Below are 22326 nucleotides of genomic sequence, written 5' to 3' on the forward strand. Positions count from 1 at the left end.
AAAAATATTATGGGGACGGAAGTGTAAGATTGAGTAAACAATAGGAAATTTTAGTGCAATTTGGCATTAATAAATATATGTTTCCAGTATCATACGCACTCCGGCAGAGAGCGATCCTGAGTGACCTTAAAATGCGCACAACGGATATGTTGGCAAACAATTACTATCTAAAATCAAATAGATTCTGAACAACAAGGAACATGAACTATTTCAAAATACAATGTTGAAACAATATCCATCAACCTAATACTTCAACCCTCCAAGAAACGAGAGTTGATTTTGCAGATTCCCGATATCAATTCGATGAATCTTCGGATCAATTAACCTGAAACCGTCCAAAATCAGCGAAAAAAAAGTTTCAGAATGGATGAAACCATGAACATTAGCAGTTTCTATATCAAGCACATAAAAGAATTGAGTCAGGCTCAGGTCTCAACGTTAAATTACTTCGCTACTAAACTTTTTTTTTAATTGAAAAAATAGACATTATTTATACATATCATGAAGAACTCGGCAAACTAGATATAGATTAATTACAATAAAGCATCAACAATCGCAAAGCAATAAGTAGACATCAAGCACTCGTCCGAGCTCATCGAGAACCGCAAGATAACAAAGATCAATAAAACAATTAAACCTCGTGTGAGAACAAAAAACTCATCATATATTGGGACGGGGAGTACGATGCCTATGGGTCTAATCGTATCATCTAATCACCGCCACGATCCCAAAACACCAAGTGAAGTAGATCGGGCAAATCAAACAGCTCCACCCTTCACTCATAGATGCAAAAGAGACGTAGCACACCAAAACAAAAATTAAATGAAGCAACTCTCCTATAGAGAGCAGTCAAACTAGAAACTCTCCTAAAGAGAGAAATCAAAACATTAAACCTATGTGTTTCAACAATATTACAACGCGAAATATAGAGGTAAAATAACAATTTTTCTCTTGGTCTGTTTGCATTTATTGTTGTAGAGTGAAGCCACTACTCCATCAACCAGGAGCTATTAACTGTGTGGATAAGAATGCTAAAACATAAACATCACCGCTGCTGTAAACAAACCTCACCAGAGTGAAAGCTCAAGAGTAAGTTTGTTTGGACAAAGTGATACAAGGAAAAACAGAAGAAGAAAACAAAAGAACAAGGTAGGAACTCCGTAATTATCTTACAATATTTCACAAACAAACTCAAACAAGAAAAAAAAGATATTATCCCTTAGGCATAGATCTATATCTTACCTCATTTGGCATCATCCAGATATCAATTTTAGAACGATGCAGACAGTATTGAGTAGTACGAGAGGAACTCTCAAGTACTGTGTTGCGTAAATGAGACCTATAATCTGTCCCTTCACTGATTTTGTCCTGCCCACTGAGAATTCTGAGAGGCTCCATCCCCTAGGCACAAGGAAACGGTCTTCATTTAATATTGCTAATGCATTCGCAAGAAGCAGAAAGCCCTCAAGTAGCGTCCCCAAACCCATTTATCTGAAAAGTGAAGAATTCATGTCATGTGAGCTAATATGTAAGTGATAGAATGGAAAACAGTTCAGCAACTCCACTGTGCCCAAATTCAAAAGAATGTTCTCTGAAAAATTAATTCCGCATTTATAATGAAGTTGCCATAATCTCAAAGACGCATTCATTTGCACTTTTGGGTAACTGGTTTCAGCACAAACAGGCAGGACAGTATCCTGGGGTGATTTGTTTCAATGCAACCCCCAAGACATTAGTTCTAGATCGTGTAGGCGAATCACGCATCAGCAGAGCACTAAATATGTGGTTTCTGAATGTCCTAAACTATACATGAAATTCTTGAAATGATTGGGACTTAGATCAATCGGTTATTTTGCACTGACACTAACCAGATCTTAGATCAATCAGTTATCGGTTACACTACTGATATTCGTTCCTAAGGTGAAAACTAGTTTAAGGTCCAATAACCAGCCTAATCACCCACAAAACAAATCGAATCCTCTCATAAATAGTGAGGTAAAACCTCAAAACACATGTAAATATAGGCATAAAAGGTGAAAATAAAGAATACCCATGTGCGATTTAAGCTGTAAACTTATAAACTTAAACCCAGGAACAGGAAGCTTCAATGGAATCAGTAGTTCCAAGAATAACCCCAGCTATGGAAAACACGAAAGGTAGGAAGATTTAGCTTGCGAATTATGAATGTTATCAGAAATTGATCAAAAACCCAAGTGCTAATTTCAATGATTAACGAAGAAGATTGAAAACCCTTGTTACTAACCTCAATGCGGGTACCTGATCTCAGAGAGAGGTGGTGGAAAAAGGCTTAAAGCGAAAGGCTTCCAACAACCAAGCCTCCAGGAAGAAAGTGGAAAGTGCCCTTCATTTTTCTCTTTTTCTTTAATGTTTTTTATTTTTTTATTATTTTGTTGCAAGTCTTCTTGCTGGATCACCATGTTTGGGCCCACATCATAGTGGGCCCCATTGTAATTTGTCATTTCGTTTGTTTTCCGTGTGTAAAGTTTTAGGGATGTAAGACAGTTCGCTAATTGAATTGTGTTCATCCTATACATCCAATTTTGAATATCTCAAAATTTACGGTAACTAAGAATATTGTCTTCTAATAAAAGATTATGGTGCCGATTTTGAACTCTCATTTCCAATGTTGCAATTCTCGCACTTATTTTTGTGATTTGGTGATTTAATGAATAAAATGAACATCAAAGAAGAGGAAACTAGTAAAACTGCAAACGGAAAATACGAGAGTGTAAAAATCGCCTATTCTAGGTTTATAATCAGAACTGCTCAAGGTGTAACGTACAATAATTGGACAAAGGGTGTAACATACAATTCTTCCTTAATACTAAAAACTAGAGGTCTCGGGTTTGAAACCTGCTATTGGTGTGGAAGCCAAACTTATGGCCAGAAGGAGACTAAAATGCCTCTATGAGTCTTCAAGGCCCCCTAAAGGGGTGGATAATTGTGGCTTGCCATCAGTTGTCTCCTTTAAAAAAAATTAATTAAAAAAAAATCAATTGTCTTCAAACATGATACACTTTGTATGTACATTAACTAAAGAAAAATGTATTTTGAATGAATATTTACAGCTAAAAGCCACTCTCAAAACCCTAATCGTTTTAACATGTTTCTCCTTGCTAGTGATGAAGCTGGCTCTTTGGGCTTTTCACAAATGCAACCTGGATATGGATTTGCATAAAAGTTCTCCTCCAGTCTAGGCAAACTTCTTGGCACTCTGGGGTACGGTGCTCCGATCCGATTTTCGTGTAACCTCTTAACCCTTAACGAGAATGTTTTCCAAGATATCGCCCCCTTGTCCAACTTGTCAATCAATCTCACAATTCTTTGTCTGCAAGGCAAAGTAACATCCAATGTGTGAGATACAAAACTCCCAATACAACATGTTACATACCCCTCCTTCTCTTTCTCTATCATCGCATCACCATATGATGAGAGAGATGTTGGGAGGGGGTATGTAACATGTGACAGGTAAGTTTTTCTCGTTAGATAGAGCTCGAGTTAGTTTAGAATATTCGGCAAAGAATCATGCTTACTTGTCAGGGTTGATTGTTTTTCTAAACTCGTTAAATATTCGATGGCCTTTGATTGCTTAAGCCATGTTTCCCTCATATGAGTAGATGAAAACGTCACTCTCAACTGCTATAATATAGTCCAAAGCAACAAGCTGATTGAGCTTGTCCTTGTAAGGTTGTAACTCATCTTCAGATGCTAAATTTGAGTGGAAAAATAGATTCGGATACTTGGCTTGCAATGATGTCAGCCCGTCTTGCCCATAGATCTCACCGGAAACTATGTAAATTTTCGTATCCGAAGGAAACCCTATTGCCTCAAGGAAAAGAGTAACCTCTCTTGGGGTCATAGGGCATCGCCCTAATAGTCTCTGCTCCATGCCATTGATCTTTTTGTTTTTCCAATGCGGTGTCTACCCTCTTTTCCTTTTGATTTCTTTATCTTCGTGTATGGTGAGATTGTGACTGCAGCTTTTGAAAGAAAGCATGTCCTTTTCATATCTGAGCAATTATAACATTCTAATTAGAAACCTTACTTGGACAGCAAGAATATGTTAAACATCATTTTTTTTTAAATTCATTAGACAAACCTTAGATGTAGAGCAGTGTATTTGCTACCATTGTTCTTTAATCTGTCAACCAAATTCATCCCAAGCTCTTCGATTTCAGTTGCGAATTTCAGTACCTTATAAAGGGCGCGGTAGCGGAGCCTCTGGATCGAGCTACCAACATTATTAGCAAGTCTAGAATTTGTGAGGGTAAATTTGACAACCTTGTGCTTCTTCAACAATGTTACCATCTGTAGTCTATAGTAACTGGACTGGTCCCAAATTTTTACACATTGTTAGATTCAAATCCCATTGAATTTGTCGAAAAGGGTACTAACAATGTTGATCGTACCTTTGACCAAGACACCGGATTCTTAAGGCAAGGCTTCACGTCTGCAAACTCCAGTGGGAGAGACTTTACAATCATGATATCGTCTCTCAAAACTTCCATGAAGTTCTTCCAATCGAAAATGTCTTTAAAGTCACTGAGAAAAAAGGGTCAAATTTAAAAGAGAAAGAGGGATGTTACAAAATGAAATACCCAGTAAGTTAATACGGCGCTAACCTTGAGTCGGTCCAAAAGGATTTGTGATCCAAAGAAGGGAGGACAAGAGTGGCATTCATAAGTTTTGCTATTGCTACCATATCAGTTATCTACAATTTCAATTGTTCATAAGAAGCCCTAACAAAAATAACTATACACTCAATTGGCAAATCCAAAAACACAGAAGCTTAGCTCAATTAGTTGCATACCCCGAGCTTCATTTGGTTCAATCCGCCATTGGGACGAACTAGGAGATAGCCGTTTGTGGTTGTTCCGTTCACTGCAAGAAACCAAACTTGTAACTTGATCAAAATTATACATTCATGGTAATGATTAGCAACTTGTTAGAGAAGAAAACTTTCGGGACGTACGAAGTTCATTCTTCGCTCGATTTATGCATTGGTAGTAATTATAACTCTCTGGTGGCGTCCAAATATCAAGAGTCTGACTAGCAGAAATCAAATACAAGATGGGATCACAATTTCAGGTGCGAGAGAATAAATCCTGCAATTTTATTATATAATGCAGTAAAAATAACAATCTGACCTGAATTTTTCGAGCAGCAAAGGCCGAATCAAACCTATTTTCTCTATCACCCTTAACTCTGGAAACATGTTTAGCAAGGCAAACTTGGCCAGCATTGACAGAAAGGCCAAACCCATCAAAACCATTGAAGTCCATCTGCACCTCCACCAACTTGAGAATTCAGACAACTTTCGCACCCTGCGACGAATAAACACGGCGTGAGCCTTAGTGTCATAGGGCTTGACAGAATGGTTCGATTGCTCCTCCGTGGACTCGAAATGTTGCCGCCTCGACTTGGCGCACGAGTTGCGATCATTAGTGGATTTTGACATAGGAAGAGAGAAACAGAGGAAAAACATTGGGGAGGCAGAGTAATGTAAAGAAGGAGAAGGAAATAGGAGGTGGGATTGGATTGAGGGGGGTTAGTTAGTGGGAGGAAGTACCGACCATGTTTGATTAATTGCTTTTTTGTTTTTAAATTTTTAATTCCGTTGGTAAATAAGTGGGAGCGAATTATAAGGCAGATGAAGCTCTGTGTTTGTGATATATATTTTTTTAATTTTTAATTCGTGTTGGTAATGTAAAACTAAATAATATCTTCTCAATATATAAAGGGAGCACTCTAAAATTAAAAAAAAAAAAAAGATACCACAAATGGTCCCTCAAGAATTCCAAAAATTACAATTAATTTAGAAAGCGTGAGTAATTCAACACATTAAATTTATAACTTTAGAAAATAAATATCAAAATGGTTTATGGACTTCAATTTTCTTTTTGAATATTTTTTTATAAAAATATATAAATAAATATACTTAATTTCCTAAATCATTTGTTTAACATAAAATAACTTTTGTAATTTTACATATAAATGTCAATTGTCACGTGCGTAAGCATGTGACAAGAGACTAGGATATAAATAAAAATAAAGCATGCGATGCACCGCACATTTTGTACAAGCAAACCAAAACATTAAGAGATTAAAGGCATAATCTTATATTTTGTTTAAAAAAAATGATAAATGTAGCTAAATTAAAGTTGAATCCAAGAAGAATATCCAACAACCCCTAATAGCATCTCTAATGGAGATATCAAAATATAAATGTCCAATGTTAATTTGAAAGCTTATGTGACAATGCTAAATTTCTATTTTTTTCCGACCCTTTTTTTTTTTGCGTGATTGGAATTAGGAAAGGAAGTTGTGACACTTCTGAATATGAGGAGGAGGCTACTTCGGTTGTAGGTTTTGCAATGGATAATGAAAATGCAGCAGTAGCCATCAATGATTTCTTTTGTACAGGAATACTAGACTTGACAGTCAACATAAACCTAAGAAGATCCTTGATTGTGATCAACTATGGTTCACTCACATACAACTCTCTTTTTAATTTTGTATATATGCAATGATATTGAGAGGTACATAATAAACCAATCATAATTAGATTTTGAATCTACCACACGTAAAAGTCAAACCTATAGCCTTTCAAATATATAAAGATGAATACCACTAGCATGTAGTATTAGTAAAAGCTAAAGAGCAAAAGTTAAAGAAATATCTCTTCCCAAAAAAATGAACATAAATTAAGGCAAATCTCAAGCAACAAGTTAGAGGGCTTTTAGATTTGGGCCTTCTGATAATTTATACTAGGCCCACATACAACTTCAAACCCATTTATATAAATACCATAATCTTCTTTCCCAACCAAATTAGGGTTTAGTGCTTCTTCTTCGCAGGCTTCTGTGGTTGCTCGCTGTACGCACACAAACCCCCAATCGCAAAAATGGTAAAGGGACGCCAAGGAGAGCGAATTAGGTAAGCTGATCAATTTCTTCCCAAACCCAAAACCCTAATTTTTGAAAACTTTAATGCGATTACATGTTTTCAGATTTCTAATCTTTTGCTCACTGTAATTTCTCATACATCAGACTCTACGTCAGGGGCACCGTTCTCGGATACAAGAGGTAATTAATCTTCTACTGATAAAATATATGAAATGGGGATTTTTTTTTTCGTTCATTTTTTTGGTGTTTTGAGCTAAATGGAGGCTAGGGTTTTGAGTTTCTGATTGTTATTGGGTTAGGTCTAAGTCGAACCAGTACCCGAACACCTCTCTGATTCAGATCGAGGGAGTGAACACCAAAGAGGAGGTGGCGTGGTATGCCGGGAAGCGGTTGGCCTACATTTACAAGGCCAAGGTGAAGACCAATGGCAGCCACTACCGCTGCATTTGGGGCAAGGTTTCCAGACCTCATGGTAACAGTGGCGTCGTTCGTGCTAAGTTCACTTCCAACTTGCCCCCCAAGTCCATGGTATTGTGTTTTATTGTGTGCTAAACGTATGCTATTTTTCTTTTTGTTGTAATCGGTTTTTTATTGAGCTCGTTGGTGTTTCTTTGCAGGGTGCTCGTGTGAGGGTGTTCATGTACCCCAGCAATATCTAAGCCTTTTAAGGTACATGTTTTTGAGCTCTCTTTGCGTAATTGTCTGGCTTCACTGTTATTCATATGGAGTATGTGTTTGTTGCTCATGACATGGATTTTTATCTTTAAAAGTTTCAGTTTGTTGTGATCTTTTGTTGTGGATTTTTCTTGTACAATGTGATTCGATTGCAACTTCCGCATGTGCCTTTTACCTTTGTTAGACAATCAGGCGTGTTTAATGAGCTTGCGTGGTGCACTGTAGTGAGTGCATTGTTATCTTGAGGATTGTTTCGAATATTCCAATATAGATTTACAGTTTTGTTCAATGTCTGTTTTAATTGTTATTTATGAACTTCTGGCTATGGTACCTTCATTTTTACATGGCCCAGGAAGTACGCCCTTTGTATGTTATTTCAGTTGATTCTGATTTGATTGGTTGCATTGCAAAGTTGATTCTGAACTTACAGTTATCTTTTGGGTTTCTTCCGTTGGGCCTTTTCACGGTATTCTTTTTATGATCCTGTATTTCTTGTCTCTATGGGATAAAATTCTCATATGAGCTTATATAGGGATTGCACAATTTCTTGTCCACGATGAAAGTTTTGCTTTGTAATCAGAATTATGCAGGGTACTGTATCATAATGCTCAATGTTTGTAATTTTAGAGGCTGTCTGAGAAGCTTAGTTGGCAGTAATACATACATCGCTTTTTTGTGTCTAGCTCCCTTTTGAAGTTCATAATGCTCAATGTTTTAATGTCTCGTATTCATGATGCATTTCACATCCATCTTCATATGACTATTTATGCTCAGCTATTTTTTATTTATTTCGCAGTTCTTATTACTTCTATAGTGTGTTCTTCTTTCCCTGGTTCTAATCTCTTGCCCATTTCTTCCTTGCAGTTGCTCTGGACTTCTAGATGATAGAGATCGGACACTTGAAGGGGTCTACTTTCACGTTTTTATGAGCGAAGTTAGATGTATTTGTTTTCAGCCGAGTCAGTTTTGTTTGTTCGGATGGTAGAACATTGTGTAATACTGCTTTCCTAATTACTTTTGAATGAAGTCTTGTTGGCTATTGTTTTCAAATTACATCTGTTAAAAATATGAATCGGTATATTCAAGTTAAAGGTAACTAATGATTCTTTGTCTATAGAGTGGTTGTGAGCTAGTCTTCGTTTTTGGTCGCTCTTGTTGAAATTTGATTTGCTTTTTTCGGGTTGTTTTGTTTGTTTATTTACCGGTGGGAGTTGTCAGATCCCATCGGTTCTATTTGTGTGTATTTCCTCAAACGAATGAAAAAAAAACTTCGAAGGATAAAAGTCCGCCTTGAAAGGAAAGGCAAAAAGGTTATGGCGATTTAACTTGCTATGGGGGTCATATTTGCCTTGGTTTTGTAGTTACAAACCAACTGTTGTGAAAATGGCATTCACGGATGGGAAACGTGAAAAGTGTAGATTTGCGTTGCTTCCGTTTCTAAGTGGCGTGTGATGTAAAAGTTGTTTTGAACCACAAGATACGCACATGCATGAACTACGCTTCTCACGTTCACAACCCACATGATCCAAATTGTAAGGTTTAAGCTTTCACATTTACTTTTTAGCTCGTGATCCATGTCTTGAGTTACCCATCAAACTACTCTATCTCATACGTAATCACGATTTTGACATGCTAACAAGTTGCGATTAAGGTATCTATAGACACTCGGGCCTGTTTGGAGGGATGGTTGTGATAGTTTGTGGCCAATTAAAATAAACTTGAGTCCAATTCATTGTTTGTTATGTCACAATATGAGCTGGATAGATATGTTACAAGTCATGTTTTATAAAACTTAATAAATCTCTGTCAATCTAATCTCATCCTTAATGTTCAATTCTATTTAACCTAACAAACAGGCCCTAAGTGTAGGTACATATTTGAATAGACTTCAATATTTACAAGCATTAGTTGGCTCACATAACTGTCAAATTTTATTCAACAATCAAATATGTGCCGTTAATTCTATAAGTTCTCCAAGAAAAATTGAATTAGTTGGCCCCGTAGCCGTGGTTAGACATAAGTTCTCGTGGCATGGACGAAGTCAGCAGACAAAAAGAGTGGATTGATGACTGAGTTTGACTAAAACATATAATTTGGGTACACGCTAATCCCATTTTTCTTGGAAGAATGTGAATTAGGCAGGCTGACACCAAATGGCAAATCAGTAGATGGTTTACCGCATGAACTGCAGGCCTAGAGGCTAGGGCACAATAAATTTCAAAGTTCGGTAAGCCACCAAAATCCTGCTCAGTTTTTCAGTGGAATGGCCCCCACAATCCCAATGGACTAACCCCATCTTATTTAAACTTTTGAGAGAGGATTACGAAGATTCTCAAATTACATTTATTTATTGTATATTGTATCGTAAAAAATTATTGTAAGAAATATTGATGGAGAAAGATTTAGACGCAAATATTTGAGCTGCAAAGATAAAACGCTCTTTTGAATTGTGCACATACATCCTAAAGTTTGGCATCACTTGCGTCTGGATTTTGGATCGTGCAGCGGATTTTTAATGCTTTGTCGTTGCATAAGACCCGCCTTTCCAGCACTTTCACATGGCCTAAATTTATGGTAATCTCTTCCTTAACCTCTTCTGGCTTTTATTAAGATAGGCAGCTAATACTTAATTCGCTTAATAGACCAAAACAAAATTTACTTAAGCAATAAGAAATATTAAGAGTCAAGACCAGTAAAAAAGAGGTAGACAATACTTTACTTTTCCGTTTGATTCAAGTTTTTACATATCTTTTATGTTTACGGTATATTGTTTCAACTATTTATCTAATTCCCTTTCTATATAAACTTTTGGAATATATTAGCGTATGTTGTGTGTGATGTTTTTTTTTTGTTGAACTATAGATTTTGTTAGATTAGCTACCGACGGGATTCGAATCTATGCTGTTATGCAAGAACTCAACACCTTATCACCACTGTAGTAAAGGGCCACTTGCGTTGCGTGTGATGCTTTGACTGTGATTAAAATCCTAAACACGTCATATTAGTCAAATATGGCATCTTTTTTATCATACATAACAATCCCTTAGATTTAAACACAAGTTATACTTTGTAAATGACTTTCACTCTTTGTTAGCTGACGAAGTCCATCCCTAAAAATGCGCTAGCACTTAGCTCATCTAATCCACTCAAATGAATAGTGATTGACCCCAATGAACGGTAATTGGCCAAATGCATCTCAATCCCTAAAAAATGCGCTGGCACAAATGCATCTCCACCTTAAAAAATGCGTTGGCACCCAGCCCATTTAAATATTATTAATTTTTTTTATAAAATAAAAAAAAGTTTTAATTTACGATAGGCTTTTTAACCAATCCTGTCACGCCACGTGTCATTATCCGAACATATTATTTTGTGGATAGATTTCCAATGAGATTTTCAACCAATCCCAACGCTCACGTGTCATTATATGTTTAAACTAATTTAGCCAAGATTTCAATCAAATTTTCAACCAATCTTGTCACGCCACGTGTCATTATCTGAACTTACTATTTTGTGGATAGATTTCTGATAAGATTTTAAACCAATCCCGGCGTGCCACGTGTCACTATCTGTTTACAATAGTTTAGCCAATATTTCGATAAGATTTTCAACAATTCACGTAGTGCCAAGTGGTATTGTCCAGAACCTCATCATTTTTTTTTGTCCATATAAACCCTACATCCATCCTAATTCATACACCAAACTCAATCCTTCTTTTTTTTAGCTCATAATCCTTCTTCATCGTTTTTAAATCTTGAGTTCTTACAATGTCTTATTCAAGGAAATTGTATAAAATCGATGAGCAACAGAAAAAATTGTTGGCACAACAACAAGAATTGTTCAATCTCGAAGAAGGTGGAGATGATGCTTTCGCAATGGAAGAGGATGAAGATGATGAACATAGAAGGCAGAGGGCCTTACATTCCCGTTGTGTCATGGAAGTTGTGGGTCAGATATCCAAACTCAGACATGCCACAAACTTGGATAGAAAGAGGGAAAGACGAGGTAAAGATCTCTTGGAAGATTATTTTATCCCCAACAGTTTATTCTCTGATCATATTTTTAGACGTCGTTTTAGAATGTAACAAAGTTTGTTCGACAAAATCATGATTGCTATTTGCAACCATGATCCATACTTTGTGCCAAAAAAAGATGCTTTTTATGTTCTAGGTCTTATTCCTAAGCAAAAAATTACTGATGTCTTGCGGATGCTTACATATGGAGCATCTGCAGATCAAGTGGATGAGATAGCGAGGATGTGAAAATCAACTGTTTTGGAGTCCCTGATGCAGTTTTGCTATGCAATCAAAGCCCTCTACACCAATGAGTACCTCCGAAAACCTACGCCAATGGACATGTGAAGGCTTCTGAAAAAAAAGTGAGATGTGAGGCTTTCCTAGCATGATTGGACGCATCGATTGCATGCACTGGACCTGGAAAAATTGTCCAAGTGCGTGGCAATGAGCTTATGGTGACAAAAAAGGAGCCAAAAGTTTCATTTTGGAAGCGGTGGCTTCATTTGATACATGGATTTGACATGTTTTTTTTGGTGTTCCATGAGCTCAAAATGACCTCAATGTCCTTACTCAATCTATAGTGTTCGACGAGGTGCTGCAAGGAAAAGCACCGAGAGTCACATATTGGGTCAATGACCATAAATACGAATGAGCATACTACATAGTAGACGACATTTACCTAAGGTGGACAACGTTTGTCAAAACAGTGCCACATCCACAAAATGAAAAAGAAAAACACTTCGCCAAATGTCAAGATGGGTGTAGGAAGGATGTGGAGCATTGTTTTAGTATCCTACAAGCTAGTTTGGCGATTGTCAAGGCTGCTGCCAGAATATTTGATGTCGAGGCTCTTCGATCCATCATGATGATGTGTATCATTCTCCACAACATGATTGTGGAAAATGAGTATGATTATGATGCCATTGATGAATACGAGCCGAACACGATGAACAACTCTAGAACACATATCTATTGTACTCATGACTGCACCGAAGATCCCATGCAACAAGAGCCATTGGAACGAGATGGACGTTACAATCAATTAATCATTGATCAGTACACTGCAATGCAACGACCATACATGCACCTATCCCATCAAAGCGACTTGATTGAGCAACAGTGAGGATTGCAACAAGGTGAAGAAAATTAAAAGAAGCTTGTGGTGGAAGAATAAAGTTCTTAGTTTATTTGGTGTGCATTTTTAAGTTTATTTGGTGATTTTATGTAATTTTATTTGGTGTGTTTAAATAAAGTATACAAATAAATAAGAATCTACATCAAGTACTACAAATAAATAAGAAATTACATAAAGTACTAAAAATAAATAAGAAATCACATAAAGTACTACAAATAAATAGGAAATTACATAAAGAGCTAAAAATAAGCAATTGCATAAAGTACTAAAAACAAAGACAAAATTAAATAAAGTACTAGAAATAAATAAGAAATTATACAAAGTCTGAGGAGTTAGGATATGTGGTGCTAGGATCTTTGTTGCTAGGATCTGTGTAGCTAGAACCCCCTCGGCTTGTTTCCTCGTCTCTTGCACGCCTCATTCGCACCACGTCTCTTTTTTCCGATGTGCAAAAATATTTAGAATTCGGAGACATTCCTACTAGAGGCTTGTTCAGTGTCACGATCTGCTTAAGCCATCCTTTCTTTTCTAAGCATTTGACTTTCTCGATTAAGTATTTCTCTTTGTCTCTTATTAGCCGCATCATGTCTCTCAGTAGCTGCTAAGATTGCTTCCATAGTTGCAGCTTTTGCCTCATCTCTAGTCGTTTCCCGTGCCATGTTCAGTTCACCTTGGCGAGCAAGTTCGTCCATATATTTTTTTTGTAGCCATTCTTGGAAGAACTCATTTTTTGCTTTGCTACCTTTTTACCTTGAAACCTTAGGGACCGACAAGTCGGTTGGGTCTCCGGCACTTCTTCAGGCGTCCATTCCCGCTCTTCAAATGTGTCGTCTTCCTGTTTAGCCGGATCTGCTTCTGGCGAACTGTGTAGAGGGATGTCGTGCAGGACAACTTCTGGATCCGTTGGCACAAGTTTGTATCTGGGACAATCTTTGACAACTTCCCAACATTCCCATTTGGTGAATGATTTGTTGTTGTCTTCGCATTGTAGAATGCTTGTGCTTGTAGTGTCTATAAAACATGGGAGAAGACAATATTATAAAATGCGAGTGTAACACAAATAAATAAATTAAAATATTGATGCAGATGGAATACATATAAATAAATAAAAATATTGTCACCTGATCTGCTAAACTTCTCCCACTACTCAGATTAGTGGAAGCATGAGAGAGAGAGTGTTTTTCCAACAAGTAAGCGAGTTGTTGAGTTTTTTCTAACGACCTTGAAGACCTAGACTACTTCTTGTGTCTTTTCTAAGCCTGTCGCAAAACGTTGTAGTAATTATACTCCACATTTCTCGCAACTTCATCTCATTACCCATAATCGGGTCATGAGTAATTTGAATCTAGCATTGACACAACATAACATCTTCGATGAGTTTCCACGTAGCCATTTTTTTCTACAGAACAATATATGAAAGCTTTGGTTGAAAATGTTGAAAATATTGAAATGTGGTGTAAGGTGGAAGATGATGATTAAGTATTTATAGAAAAAAATAATAATAAATTTTTTTTGTTCTGTATTTTTAAACAATTTTTAATAATTTTTTAAATAATTTTTATTAAGATAATTAATTTGGACCGTTGGATTTGAAAAAGATTCAAATCCAACAGCCCAAATGTGGACACGTGGCCAACAGTCATCATTCTGACGGTCCATAAAACTAGTGGTTGGAAATCCAACGGCCTAGAACGAGCCACCTGGCATCCCGATGCTCCCCTCTATTGCACCTACATAGGTGGGCCCCGCCCCTTTTTCTTGCCCGGAACGCAGGGCCACTCGTGCGTGTTTCCCATGCGCCTGACACAAAAAAAAAAAAAAAAAAAAAAAAGCAAGAGTGGTATGTGACGTCACATAGCCCAACATGTTTTGGGCTGGCCTATAAGCTAGCTTGGGCTGAGTGCCAGCCTATTTGGATCGACTGGAGCATTTTTTAGGCTGGCTGGGCTGTTTTTTAGGCTTTGTGTCGGCCTACCCCAATGGGGTGGAGTTGCTCTAAAGGGCCACTTGCATTGTGTGTGATGCTTTGACTGTGATTAAATTCTAAAACACGTCATATTAGTCAAATATGGCCTCTTTTTATCAAACATAACAATCCCTTCCATTTAAACACAAGTTATACTTTGTAAATGACCTTCACTCTTTGTTAGCTGACGAAGTGTGTTGATAAAACTAATGGTATATTGTTGATAATTTGTCAATAATATACATAATTAACAACGATAATCTTTTGTGTTAAGCATAAAGACAAGTATTTATCTCAGTTTATGCTCAAATTCTAATTGGACACAAATGGGGTTTGCTATTTTGGTACATGCATTCCACTAAAGCAATGTAAACCTATTAAAAATCAAAGTACAAAAAAAGAAGGAATGAAGGTACACATCATTTATTCAAGTGATAAATGTATCGTCTTTGCATTTATATTAGTCTAGTTGAAAAAAACACTTGGGTACTAGTGAGTACCAAATTGACTTACCATCTTACGTGGATCATTAGATTTAAAACACCTATAAAATGAAAGCCGCTCCCAAACCACTTGGATTCTTGTAGGATTCTCTTTGTGAGGATCCCGGGAATTCTCAAATCACATCTATTCATCGTGCATCGTGAGTTCAGTTTTCATCATGTACTGTTTATATTCAATTTTAAATAATAAAAATTACCATGATTTTTGACCGCACGATGTACGATAAATAGATATGATTTGAAAATTTCTGGAATCCTCACAAAGAGGATCCGGCAAGGATCCTCACTCACTCTCAAATTTTTATTGTCTTGCAAACCAAAGACACCAATTCCTCTGAAAGCCATGGCAGCTCCACCCCATCATCTTCCTCCCAATTCAATGATAACTCCGCTTCTTCCCCTTACTCACCAAAGCCATGAAAACCACCACCTACTCTTAACGAAGCCATCGCAGCTCCGCCACCTATCGTTCCTCCCCGAAGCCATGGCCGCTCCGCCATCTCCGCCTCTCCTCTTCCTCATTCATCTCCAAATTTTAGAAAGAAAATGACTTTTCTAGGTACATTCTAAGCCCATTCCCAAATTCTCCGTTTGTTTTATGTAGCTTCATTCAAACTCTCATGGATCGACGCTTCGGGATTAAAGGGATGGAGGTGGCTAGTCTACCCGTGTGTCTCATATGTTGTTAGTGTTTTTAGTGGGAGAAAAGATGGATGTTTGGCCTAGTAAAGAGAAGAATTTGTGTGTTTGGCTAGCAAGATAGTAGGAGTTTAGGGTGAGGTTTTCACTTGACAAGTGTTTTAAATCTAGTGGTCCACATTGGATGGTCAACAAATTGGGCACTCACTAATATTATCCGTAAAAAAAATTCACACACCTTAAAACAAAAATATTTCTTGTCACATAGTACTACAGTCTAGTAATATTCTTCTTTACCTGTAAATGAGAAATCTTCAGTTTGAATCTTGTGAAGGCGAATTCGCATATCCCACCCTCTTAGCTGTAAACATTGGCGGATCCATATAGGGACCCGGGACCTTTCGGAAACTTGATGAAACACTTGTGCTCGACCTTCGGGATCCTCCAACAATTTGGGCGGGTGCAGTGAAGAGGCTTGTTGCCTCCATGGATGTGCAAGCAACAATGCTTATAACAAAGAAGAAGAGGTTTTTAATTTTTGTTTTAAAAGGTGTAGCCAAAACGACATCATTTTTGAGCCAAGTCATTATAAAAAATTTAAAAACTAAAGTATCTTTGTTTTCTCTAGAAAGCTTGAGAACCTTGGTCGTTTTTAGTATCCTCAAATTATATTTAAGAACTCCTAGCCCCAATCGTCGCAACCTTCCAACTTTAAACCCAAATTAACCTATTCTCCACCACCATTTGCCGTTCCACCGCCTTTATTTGCCTAATTTTATTTCTTACAAATTCATATAAGTTTTTTAATCCTAGACTCTAGTCCCAACTCCCAATTAATAATACATATGTTACATTAACAAATTTTATCTTTGTAAAGTCACTAATTGTGTTATGTTGTTGAGGAGAATTTGTTGGTTTTATTACCTTGAGATTAATCTTGATTTATTCAATGAACCAAATTCAATAGAAAATAGTGATATGGAACCAAATTAGTCTAATTTTTTTGTTTTGGAACTTTTATGTTGGGACCCCCGATCTTAAAATCCTGGATCGGCTACTGGCTGTAAATATATCTTTCGTATATTAAAAAGTTTCTTATAACGGCAAACGTGACCCTTTTAAACGATACAATAAAGAATCAATTCGAGAAAACAACAAATACAAACAGGAATTCGATTAAGGATCTAGTCAAGTGGATTTGAAGGGTCTTAAACCAATGATATAAGGATAGTGCTATTCACACACTCAATTTTGCCTCTCACACAACCTTATTACTTTTTAGCCATTAATATTCTTCAATTCATTCAATCCGACGGTCAAAAATTAAGAAAAAGTGTGCGAATAAAAATGAGCGCGTGGGTTGCACTGTCCTGAAAATAATAACGTTCGACTACTTGGTCGCTTGCATGGGGCACGATCCAATTTTCTAGTGCTTGAAACAGATTATTAATTTAATACCCATTTGGACCGGCATTTTGATTCTGCGATGCGGCCTAATTACACAATCTTCCAATTTTGTATTCAACCAAACAAAAGAAAAAGTGTCGGCCGTTGAGCATTTCTCATTTTTTGCGCGCCAGCTTTTACGGCAGATTCTTCCAAATCCATACGTATTAATCCCATATTTCCATATACAACGCTTTTAGCCTACTTGCTTGAAAGTGAAACCCTCCATTTCTTATATGAAAATTAATTATTTGAAAAATTAATAATGGTTGGCTTGGGTCTAGACCTGCAACATAACGGATTCATATCTTAATCGGATTATCGGATTGTGCCACTAGATTCATCCTTTATTAATTTGCATTGGATTTGAATCAGATTCAGATCAAAACCCGATCCATTTACAAGTTTACTATGCTCCACTTGTGAATAAAGAAATTTCATATTTGGTATTTACAATTCCAAAAGAAAAAAAAAAGAATTGAGAATCAATATAAATATGTTAATTTTATTGTTTTGAAGAAAAAAAAAAGGTTTAGCACTCGAAGTCCTGTGTTCAATCCCTCTCTATTAATTTAATGAAAATTATTGTTTGTAAAAAATAAAAATAAAAACTTCACATTCAAGGTAAAAATTTGGATTGGGTGAGTTATTACTTAAAAAGTTTACTTTTTTGAAGTATATCTTTTGAAAATATAAGTATACAAAGTTGATTTTCTTTTTACCATCTCATAAAATGTGTAATTTCATGTGGAAATTGTTGTCTAAATGTAAAAACATGTGTTTTTCGAAATATTAAATATGATAAAGGAACTCTCCATGAACTACCCTTTTACAGCTTAACGTCAATTTTAGTATTTTTGTTGGATCATTGTTCAATTCATTACTAAGATACATTAAATTTAAATCCATGCAATTATTTAAAAACTTAATATAGTCAAAGTCCACTTTCCTTACAGTTCACAGCAAAAGAAAAATAGAAAAAAATTTAAAACAAAATAAAAAAACTAATTAAACTACTAATAAATAAGAGAGAAAAAGAAACGAAATGAATACGCGTTTTTCCTCTCTGCTTTAAAACTCACACTCTCTCTCTCACATCACTCTTTCTCTCTCCTCCCCTATTTGCAGAAGAGGCACATTCCGCGTCGGTCGTCCTGAAAACTCTGACCCAACGACGCAGCCCCTCTCTAAATTCCAACGCAGACCTAATTCCCCACCTCCCTCCCTCTCCCTATCTCCGTCGCCATCTAAAACCAACCCCTATTTTTCTTGCTGTTTTCGTTTTAAATTTTCTCCAAAAATTCGCAGTCTTTTCGATGTACCTCGATTCTCAGATCCATGGGAGGCCAACCCATGTTTCTACATAACCCATTTTTTCATTCTGCACCTGGGTTTTCACCAATGCCCCAGCCCTAGAAGATCCCACACCCACCTGAAATCTAACGCCTTCTGGGTTTTTTCCCCAAATCTCCGCCGTCCGGTCGTGACCCACCTCAGAAGATGAAGGGGAAAAGCCGCTTGTTCACGATCGGGCTCGTTACCGCCTGGTACTCGTCCAACATTGGGGTTTTGCTGCTGAACAAGTACTTGTTAAGCAACTATGGCTTCAAATACCCGATCTTCCTCACCATGTGCCACATGACGGCTTGCTCTCTGCTCAGTTACATCGCAATTGCTTGGATGAAGATGGTTCCGATGCAGACTATTCGATCTCGGGTTCAATTCTTGAAGATCACGGCGCTTAGCCTGGTGTTTTGTGTCTCCGTCGTGTTTGGGAACATTTCGCTACGGTATTTGCCGGTGTCGTTTAACCAGGCTATTGGCGCCACCACGCCATTCTTCACTGCGGTTTTCGCCTACTTTATGACTCTCAAAAGGGAGGCTTGGCTCACGTATCTCACCCTCGTTCCTGTTGTTACAGGAGTCATCATTGCAAGTGGGGTATGAGCTCTCTTCCTTTGCTGTTAAATTTTGTTTTGTTTAATGCAAATTCAACTGTTTATTGAGAATTACTGTGAATTCTGGAAATGCGATGGGATAGGAATCGAGCAACTTTACTTAGACAGGTCTGAATTGTGGGATATGGGTTGGGATGAATTGGTGGCATTTTTCGCCAATTCGGTTGTTTTTGTGTGTTATATAATTCCAGTTATCCCCTATTGTTCAATGGGATGTAAAACCTGATAGTTGTGAGAAGATCTATGAAAACAAAAAGGAAAGATAAGTTTTTGAACCAGATATTTTAGTAGGGTAGGGCCTGAGATCTGATAAACTCCTGTTCAGCTGAGCTTAATACAAGAGTTTAGCTGAATTGGGGTGAATGCAAAGTACTTTGGGTTTATGAAAGTGGGTGGCTTTTTCCAATTTACCTAGTTGATATAGCCGGTAAAGTTGTGAGATTGTGCAGACGTATGTGGAGCCTTCAACTTGATTTGAGCAATGCATCTCATAGTTTGTTCTTTTTACATGGCGCAGGGTGAACCAAGTTTCCATTTATTTGGTTTCTTAATATGCGTAGCAGCAACCGCTGCCAGGGCGCTTAAATCGGTGCTACAAGGGATTTTGCTTTCTTCTGAAGGGTAAGGAATTATGTATTTGCTATTCTTTATTTTGTTGAAGCTGATGCCACTGGTTATCTTCTCTTTTTGGTTAAATGGGTACTTAATGGCTTGCCGTTATATTCCAGGGAGAAGCTGAATTCCATGAACCTCCTTCTGTATATGGCTCCGATAGCCGTCGTTTTCTTACTTCCGGCAACACTTATCATGGAAGAAAATGTTGTCGGTATAACACTAGCTCTTGCAAGAGACGATGTTAAGATCATATGGTACCTACTATTCAATTCGGCGCTGGCATATTTTGTAAATCTGACCAACTTTTTGGTCACAAAGCACACCAGTGCTCTGACTCTTCAGGTTTGTCTCCCTTCTTGATGTGTCATCTTAATAGTTGTCAATCAATATGTACTTTAAATGCTGTTAACACTTGTTAGGTTCTAGCATCTAGAAGATTTCACGAATAACAGTTACGGTTTGGGGAGGTACTGAAATTGCAGGAGTTCTGTCGTCAGGGTTTAAGTTGGTGAAAATTTAGTGGATTTTGTTGCTAATAGGATATGAATCTTCCCAATATTATAGGGGTAGATGACGGTTTACCGCAGCGGCGAAAAGCAATGGTGCCTATGCACCCTGGTGCGGGTTCAATCCCCACCAATCCCCCTCCCCCCAACAACTAGCAATTTAACCCTCTATCTCATTTGTCACAAAAAAAAAAATCCTAATATTTCAGGGACTAGTTCTGTTTATAGGGTTGAGAAATAATGGTTCATTGGTGCCTATTGAAGGATAGAACCTGCTTGAATATAGCCATATTTTATAGCATGGCTGAATTTATAATCTAGGATCAAGATGCGTAAGGTTGAAGGCACTAGTAGGACAAGAGGTGGGCCATTAGTATGTTGGTCGAGGCTGCAAGAACATTGTTTGTAGCTATGCTGTTCGCATGTCTATGTTGGCTTATGCTTTTGTTTGATGCGTATAAAAATGAAATGGATCATGCTTAAATCCTATGTTTACCATATTTTTCTACATCACTTCATGGTTTCCTCCACCTTAATGTGAAAGGTTGAGTAGTATGTGCATTGTCATCATTATGTTTAACGTTTCTTTTCCTAGTCTTGTTGCAAGTAACTAAAGGAACCTTTGGTTATCCAGGTGCTAGGGAACGCTAAAGGAGCTGTAGCTGTGGTGGTCTCGATATTGATTTTTAGAAATCCAGTTTCCGTGACAGGAATGATGGGTTACACTCTTACAGTCTTTGGAGTGATCCTATACAGTGAAGCCAAGAAACGAAGCAAATCATAGTTCCGGGAAAGCATCAAGTGAAATGTCCTACGTTTTATATTCTGTACTGCTAGAACAGCTTCGGCTGTCCTGGAGGCAAAGTTGGGGGGGGTACATGCTACCAGTTGGTGCCGGGATCTCGCCTCTACAAAATTCTATTTTCCCCCCGGAAGCCTGAGTACGTGCGTGGCTTCCATTTGTATCAGCAAACAACGCAGGATAAGTCGAAACAGTAGGAAACTTAATAAGTGACTAGTATTATGGTCTTCTATTATTCCCAGATTCTGGGGTTACGGCAGAAATTCAATGTTTTTATCATTTTATTCTTTTCATTAAAATGGTTGTAGTCTGTTATTAACATTTCGTATATTTTTTTTTTTTCCCAAAGATAGAGTATATTAAATTCTCATAGGAAGGTTAATATCCTGGGCCAAGGTATTAAACAAAAATTCTGGCCCAATACAGTACCACACAAAATCCCTTCCTTTCTCTCCGACATACTTGGCCACTAAGTGAGCAGCTTTGTTGCACTCTCTAGGCACAAAGACGAAAACAACAGCTTGCATCCTCCGTGCTAGAACCTCAATGTCATCAAGTATGCATTCAAGCCTAAAATCTTGGGTTATCTCCTTTCTGATCATTTGGACAATAGTTTTAGCATCAGATTCAATAACTACATTCCCAAACCCCCTAAATAAGCAGCCTTCGAGGGCTATCCGAATAGCAGCTGCCTCAGCCGCAGATGCGGAATGGAAACTCATAGAACCCGATCCCCCCGCACCCTGGAGAACACCTGCAAAATCACGGGCCACCCACCCCAATCCAGCTCGATGCGTCGCTTTGCTCCATGCCGCATCAGTGTTGATTTTTATCATTCCAAAAGCAGGTTTCTTCCATATTTTCTGCTCAGCACCATCATTAGCCAACTTGGTCCGAGCAGGTTCCATACAACATTTCGTATATTGAATCAATGAAAAACAAATCATTTACAGACTTGCATTTGAGACACGGACTCGTTTGGCACGCCGTATAAAACACCGAATATACATAACCGGATGTTTGGTGTCCGTTTGTGTTAACTGATGTAAAAACTGATGTAAAAACTCCCACGTCTAAACAAAAACTAACCATTTATCTGACATTTTTACGGAAGAAATCATATTTCTGAAGAAAAAGAA

General features: G+C 37.5%; 4 protein-coding genes and 1 pseudogene across 5 annotated transcripts in view; 2 read left to right on the plus strand and 3 right to left on the minus strand.

The window, feature by feature from the left end:
- Positions 1–29: 29 nt before the first annotated feature.
- The window catches only part of LOC126629547 (uncharacterized), a 99236-nt gene continuing 76939 nt past the window's right edge, over positions 30–22326 (minus strand). Inside the window, exons 2-4 of one of the 2 annotated variants that reach the window (XM_050299627.1) lie at positions 2264–2294; positions 1243–1491; positions 30–325 (exon numbers count right to left, since the gene is read on the minus strand). In XM_050299627.1, coding sequence (XP_050155584.1) covers positions 1254–1487 — 234 coding nt within the window. In that variant the 5' untranslated portion in view covers positions 1488–1491; positions 2264–2294 and the 3' untranslated portion in view covers positions 30–325; positions 1243–1253. Of the gene's footprint in view, positions 326–1242; positions 1492–2263; positions 2403–22326 lie in introns of those variants that run through there. The other variant, XM_050299626.1, reaches the window with a different exon arrangement.
- LOC126629548 (O-fucosyltransferase 19-like) lies at positions 3003–5547 on the minus strand (annotated as a pseudogene).
- Positions 6809–8715, plus strand: LOC126629546 (60S ribosomal protein L35a-1). The gene is made up of 5 exons (XM_050299625.1): positions 6809–6957; positions 7071–7106; positions 7226–7454; positions 7544–7595; positions 8466–8715. Exons 1-4 carry the CDS (start codon positions 6926–6928, stop codon positions 7583–7585), a joined length of 339 nt encoding a protein of 112 aa, XP_050155582.1. The 5' UTR covers positions 6809–6925; the 3' UTR covers positions 7586–7595; positions 8466–8715.
- LOC126629541 (probable sugar phosphate/phosphate translocator At3g11320) lies at positions 18361–21520 on the plus strand. The gene is made up of 4 exons (XM_050299616.1): positions 18361–19247; positions 19782–19885; positions 19993–20221; positions 21020–21520. The coding sequence occupies exons 1-4, from the start codon at positions 18807–18809 to the stop codon at positions 21167–21169; spliced, it is 924 nt and encodes a 307-aa protein (XP_050155573.1). The 5' UTR covers positions 18361–18806; the 3' UTR covers positions 21170–21520.
- Positions 21547–22095, minus strand: LOC126630260 (uncharacterized). Its single transcript, XM_050300357.1, has one exon. The coding sequence runs from the start codon at positions 22093–22095 to the stop codon at positions 21547–21549; it is 549 nt and encodes a 182-aa protein (XP_050156314.1).

Source organism: Malus sylvestris, chromosome 7 (genome assembly GCF_916048215.2).
Source record: "Malus sylvestris chromosome 7, drMalSylv7.2, whole genome shotgun sequence".
NCBI classification, from domain to species: Eukaryota; Viridiplantae; Streptophyta; class Magnoliopsida; order Rosales; family Rosaceae; genus Malus; species Malus sylvestris.

What these genes read in the sequence shown, in the direction of transcription:
- LOC126629546 (XM_050299625.1), top strand. Translation starts at nt 6,926, where the DNA reads ATGGTAAAGGGACGCCAAGGAGAGCGAATTAG. An exon ending in CGCCAAGGAGAGCGAATTAG is followed by an intron (nt 6,958 to 7,070) that starts GTAAGCTGATCA and finishes CTCATACATCAG; the next exon opens with ACTCTACGTCAGGGGCACCG. An exon ending in ACCGTTCTCGGATACAAGAG is followed by an intron (nt 7,107 to 7,225) that starts GTAATTAATCTT and finishes TTATTGGGTTAG; the next exon opens with GTCTAAGTCGAACCAGTACC.
- LOC126629541 (XM_050299616.1), top strand. Translation starts at nt 18,807, where the DNA reads ATGAAGGGGAAAAGCCGCTTGTTCACGATCGGGCTCGTTACCGCCTGG. An exon ending in GAGTCATCATTGCAAGTGGG is followed by an intron (nt 19,248 to 19,781) that starts GTATGAGCTCTC and finishes TACATGGCGCAG; the next exon opens with GGTGAACCAAGTTTCCATTT. An exon ending in ATTTTGCTTTCTTCTGAAGG is followed by an intron (nt 19,886 to 19,992) that starts GTAAGGAATTAT and finishes GTTATATTCCAG; the next exon opens with GGAGAAGCTGAATTCCATGA.
- LOC126630260 (XM_050300357.1), bottom strand. Translation starts at nt 22,095, where the DNA reads ATGGAACCTGCTCGGACCAAGTTGGCTAATGATGGTGCTGAGCAGAAA.